Source organism: Propithecus coquereli, unplaced genomic scaffold (assembly GCF_000956105.1).
Source record: "Propithecus coquereli isolate 6110/MARCELLA unplaced genomic scaffold, Pcoq_1.0 Scaffold12, whole genome shotgun sequence".
NCBI lineage: Eukaryota > Metazoa > Chordata > Mammalia > Primates > Indriidae > Propithecus > Propithecus coquereli.
In genome coordinates this window covers 9387898-9393897 of record NW_012136080.1, presented here as the reverse complement: position 1 = coordinate 9393897, position 6000 = coordinate 9387898, and the positions used below count along the sequence as shown (strand labels likewise).

Genomic DNA, 6000 nt, shown 5'->3' with positions numbered 1-6000 from the left:
TTCCTGTTTCATAGCATACTTTTCTGGTTTTATGGCTACAATACATTTGTATCTCTCATATTACACTAGAGTTTTTGTTTGGTTTAGCTCAGTTTTGTCATTGTTGTTGTGTTACCAAAAGTTTGGTACTTGCCTCCGAGACCAAATCAATGAGAATGAAGAATGAGGACAAGTGGTTTGAGGAAAAGGAAAGAGAAGTTTATTAATTTGCCAGTAAATGAGGAGGGCGGCAGACTAGCGTCTCAAAAGACCCCATCCTGCCTTTAAGCAGAAATACAGGACTTTTTAAAGGGGAGTTTTCAGAGGTTAGGCTTGGGTCTGTGTGCCCAGTGTCACATGTTGTGGCTTTGGGCTATTGTTGTCTAACTGTGTTGGTGGTTTTGGTTGACCTTATCTCCAGTGAAGAGGATCTTGTGACCTCTGTATGATTTTGTTGAGCCATCTCCTGTGGTTAAAGATACTAGAAAACAAAGAATATTTTTCTGTCCCTTTGATTACTGGCCTTGGGCAGGAATGCAAGTTTTAATTCCCAAAAAGGGTGGAGGTTTTAAAGAGACAAATTGTAAAACATTTTGCCCCTTCTCAGACTTTTACCTCTGTGACAGTTGTTTTTACAGTCTCCCTGTTTCTTGTTTTGTTTTATTCTTTTGTGGTCAGTTTTCCAGTTTATTTTGGTCAGTCATTCTCTTTAATGTTGCAGATTCTTTTCACATGCTACAGATTCTTGGTTTTCTATTCGGACTTCAGAGAAAAGGAAGGGTAGCTGGTTGAGGTTTTCTCTGTTATTAATATAGAACTCTTTTCCAGCTGTGTTTCTTTCCTGCGAAGGAATTCTGTAAGAAAACTCTTGGAGGAGCATGACTGGGATTCACTTTAGAGTCAGCTGATGGGAAGCTAGCTTTCAGGCTATAGCTCCCCAAGTATCAGAATGAGTTTAGTCTAGTCTTTTAACATACTGTATACTCTTCTTCTTCAGTCTAAGTGCCAGATACTTGCCTTAAGAATGCCAGCTGCTGCATTTGCCTCCTTATAAATCTTTGATTATCCCTCTTTTGTAGCCTTACTTCTCAGTCAAACTTTCTGACTCTGAGGCCAGAATTCTTTCCCTTTGCAGTTCCTTGCAACGTTTTCTAGACACTGACTTCTTTGCCAATTTCATTGTTCAACTTGCCTTCACCTGTTTCCCAGATATTTATTGGAATCTCTCATCTGTTTGTGGTCCCCAGCACCCCCCATCCTGTGCCTGACCTCTGCTGCCTTTTCTGGTATAGTTATGCCTTGATTGCACTTTTATATTTTTATTTCAATGGGATTTCATGAGCAATAGGAGGCAAACACATATTTCTGCCATTTTGAATCTCTCCAAATTGGTTTTAGAAAAGCTACTAGCTCAGTTTCCATGCTGAACTTTAGGAAATTTTAGGTTATTTCCATTGTATAGTTTTCTCTTTTTATTTGGTATCTCCTCAGATAGACTGAAAACTCTACAAGAGCTGTATTTGTATATTCTATTTCATTTGTTTCTTCTACAGAGCCAGAGGCTCAACTCTAAGGAGTTTCAAAATTTCAAATGTAAGTGCTGATGTTTAAAGTGGACCCCTTCTCTCCAACTTAACTCTTCAATTTTATCCTCTCTTCTGGTTCTTTACCTCTGCTTGCCTTGGTCTCTGTTTCTTGCCTAATCATCTTTCTCCTAGGACTGCTTCTTCACCCTGTCCTCTTCCCAATCCCTTCTCAATCTGTAGAGTTAATTCAACTCTTTCCTCCGGGCTTTGCTTTCCCATACACCTCATGTTCACAGTTATGTGAGCTGTTTCTAGACATTTCACTACACCAAGCATATTTCTCCTTCATATCCCTGCTACACATTGAGTTTTCCCAAGAAAACGCTTTGAATAGTTTTAACAATTTTCAGCTCATGGGCAATTTAGCTTTATTCCTACCACCATTCCCTCTTCTCCCCATACTATTTTGAAATAAACCCCAGACATCACATTGTTTCCTTCACAGATATTTTAGTGTGTATCTCAATAAGGGCTCTTTCAAAAATATAACCACAATACTATTAGCATACCTAAAATTACTTAATATCATTACATATACAATAAGTATTCAAATTTCAAATTGTTTCATAATTGCCATTAATACTTTTTATTTTGTTTGATTGAATGAGGATTCAAGTAAGGTCTAAAAATTGTTCTTGGTTGATATCCCTTTTAAAAAGTTTCTTTTAATCTTATAAGCCAGCACCCAACCTTTTTGGCACCAGGGACTGGTTTCATGGAAGACAATTTTTCCACAGACCGGAGTGGGGGGTATGGGGGGGCCTGGTTTGGGGATGATTCAAGTGCATTACATTTATTATGCAATCAAACCTCTCTGCTAATGATGATCTGTATTTGCAAGCTGCTCCCAGTGCTAGCATTGCCACCTCAGCTCCACCTCAGATCATCAGGCATTAGATTCTCATAAGGAGCACGCGCCACGTAGATCCCTCACATGTGCAGTTTACAATAGGGTTCACACTTCAGTGAGAATCTAGTGCTGTTGCTGATCTGTCTGACAGGAGGCGGAGCTTATGCAGTGATGTGAGCAAAGGGGAGTGGCTGTGAATACAGATGAAGCTTTGCTCTCTTGCTTACCAGCTGCTCACCTCCTGCTGTGTGGCCCAGTTCCTAACAGACCAGTTCCAATACAGACTGGTACAGGTCCTTGGGGGGGGGGGGAGTTGGGGAGTGCAGGTATAAGATACCCCTCTATCTCTCTCTTTTCTTTTTGTTGCAATTTAATTGTTGAAGAATCTGGATTGTTTTGTAGATTTCCCACAATCTGGATTTTACTGATTATATACCTGCAATGTCCTTTAATATGTTCCATGGAGTTTATCATTTTAACTCCTGGGACTTTGTTATTATTCAACTATTTGACATAATTTCTAACATTTCTCATTAAATATGTGATTTCAATGCGGTGGCCAGTTAGTTCAGTTGGTTAGAGCATGGTGCTAATAAATATGTGATTTCAAACCTCTTGGAACCTCTTTTTATAAGGAATTAGGAACTAGAATTTGATAATTTGTTTGAGACTTTGTGCAGATGTGTTTAATCCAATCTGATCCAGTTAGTTGTTTGTGGCTTTGTAATAGGAAAGCCAGTTAAATAGTAGTTTCCCTGAGGGACTAGATGCTTAGACTTACTGGCAAACATGAAATGTACTTTTTGCAAGGAGACCCCAGTGGGCAATTGCCACAGACCTCTGAACTGTGATAAAATTTTGCATTCAGATGAGAATAACTTTACATTTTCAAGTTTCCGACCCTTAATAAATCAATGAATGAGAACTAGGCTTACTGAAAGTGGTGGGATCAGAGCCTGATATATGTGGATATATTAAATATATTAGACATATAAAATTACACATTTCTAGCATACTGATTCTGAAATGTTATGAATAGGACAGCTGTCCTTTTGCTATAATGGTTATAACTGTTTCATGCTTCTTTGACTTCTGGTTATTTTTGTGCAGCAGCTTTCATCGATGGAGTCCATTCTTGGCCTTGCCTAGTCATTCTTCTTGGGTGATGTACTGTGTTGTACATAGGCATTACTATATTAATCAATCAAGGATTTTCTTCCTATTTACTTGTTTTTTTGCCAGAGTTAAACTTGGAAAGATTAGAACCTTCAGGGTGAAATGTCAAACCACAAATTTCCTTTTATAATCTATTCTGCTTATTTTCCTCCTGGTTTTAGGAGCTGGGAATCCCAAGTGCAAAATTGCAATTGTTTTGGGAAGAACTAAAAATATTTCTGTCTCCAGGTAATAAAACAATTCTTTTTTTTCCTTCCTTCCTTCCTTCCTTCCTTCCTTTCTTTCTTTCTTTCTCTTTTTATTTTTGAAACAAGGTCTTGCTCTGTCACTCAGGCTGGCATGCAGTGGCATCATCATAGCTCACAGCAGCCTCAAACTCCTAGGCTCAAGTGATCCTCCTGCCTCATTCTTCCAAGTAGCCAGAACTACAGGCATGTGCCACCATGCCTGGCTAGTTTTTTTTTTTGATTTTTTACAGAGATGGGGTCTCTCTATATTGCCCAGGCTGGTCTCTAACTCCTGGCCTTAAGCAATCCTCCCACCTTGGCCTCCCAAAATGTTAGGATTACAGGTATGAGCCACCATGCCTGGCCTATAAAACAATTCTGATTGAGAAATCTATATAGGAATAAGAGTCAATCTTTCTCCCTAACTTCTTAATTTACTTAACATGCACTATTTGGGCTCACAAATCATAATAATATAAAATATGTTGTGAGATTAAATGTTACATATTTGTATTTCACAAGTATTTTGCCCAAAGATATATTAGGAAAACATTAGGGAGTGTTGTTGTACATTCTTCACTGTGGAATTTCCAGCATTAGAAAGTGTTGCTAAATCATCAGAGTTATTTGGATCAGATTGTTAGACATAAAATGTTTCAGAACTGTCTGTAATAATAAAGTAATTAGATAGTTAGATCAATGCAATAATCTCATAATGTTTCATTTTGTATATCAGTTCCCAGTTATCATTGTTGAGCAATGAGAAACCTCAAACAACTTCACTTATTTTCAAATCATTTTTTTGTTCCCAATCACAGCCTGCATCAGACTGTGCGCGATGTGTGTCTTTTACATAGTTTCCATTCCAGCCCTCATTTCTTGTATGATTGCATGATAACAACAACAGCAACAAAGACATGATTGGGATTGAGACTTTGCCTGAATCTGTTTTATTTTTCTGCTGAGCAACTAACTTTTCCTAACACTGTTTTGTTTTTTTTTTTTTTTTGACTAGACACAAACAACACAGCATGGTTCTTGTTCCTATCAACACACCTGGAGTAGAAATAATAAGGCCTCTGTCAGTTTTTGGCTATCTGGGTAAGTACTCAATAAATATGCCCATGCATTAGCAAGCAAGAAGACTAGGATATGCAGTAACATTGAAGGGAATAGATAGCATTTTAATATATGAGATGAATTCTTAGAAATCTCCTTGCTTCTGACAACAGTCTTAATATAAATGCCAGTGGATTTCAGAATGGAGCAAATAAAAAGAGCTAGTACAGCATTCTACCTCATTTCATTTACTTTTCAGGAAAGGGCAGATTGTATTTAAGGAACAGCAACTCTGGCAGTCTTCTCTCTGTCATCCATGATAATGAATTAATGAAATAGATATAGATAAATTAAATCTAGGTAATCTACAATGAAATTTATTTTTATCTCCAAGTTTAGCTTTCTTATTCAGTCAACCTGTAAGAACTGTTAATAAGCAATGAGTTTTGACTTATTTGAATACAGACTTTTCCTTATGCCCTTGAGTAGAATTTCTAAGAAGCAAGGATTCTTTTCTTTCCTGCCACCCTCCCTAGGCACATGTCTATTGTGTCCATGCTACTCAGGTCATCCACTCAGCAAGTATTTATTGAGTACTGAGTACTACTAGGTGCTTGGAATGCATTAGTGAACACAACAGACCAAGACTCTTGCCTTCACGGAGGTTACATGCTGGTAAAGGAGACAAGTAATAACTACGAACATGTAAAGGAGTAAATTACATAGCATGTCAGGTGGTAAATGCTTTGAAAAAGTTGATTGAACTTCAGGTTCTGTGGTGCCTCTGGCTTTCTCTATATCATTGAATATGACTACTGAATATGTTCAAGTGGCAGATAATAAGACTTGCAGTTTCATAGAACGTTTGACATCTTTACCTTCTGTAAGATGCAGCTCTAAGATGTACCCACACATTAAGCTTAGGTGGCAAGATAGGATGAACAAGCTCAGTGGAGCAAAGTGCACAAGAGAAATTGTTGGGTTGCAGATCTATGGCCTAAAAGACCAAAAATGGATTTATAATATTGTTCAGCTGCAAATAGCATCCACTGCAGAGCCTACCTTTGCATTTTCAGTATGAAAAATTCACCAGCATGTTTCCAATGCCCTATGTTCAAGGCCA

General features: G+C 37.9%; 1 protein-coding gene across 1 annotated transcript in view; it reads left to right on the top strand.

Annotated features, from left to right (window-relative positions):
• The window catches only part of ACAD11 (acyl-CoA dehydrogenase family, member 11), a 118368-nt gene that overhangs the window by 98517 nt on the left and 13851 nt on the right, over window positions 1-6000 (top strand). The window contains exons 13-14 of the mRNA XM_012663299.1: window positions 3753-3819; window positions 4834-4919. Coding sequence (XP_012518753.1) covers window positions 3753-3819; window positions 4834-4919 — 153 coding nt within the window. The remainder of the gene's footprint in view (window positions 1-3752; window positions 3820-4833; window positions 4920-6000) is intronic.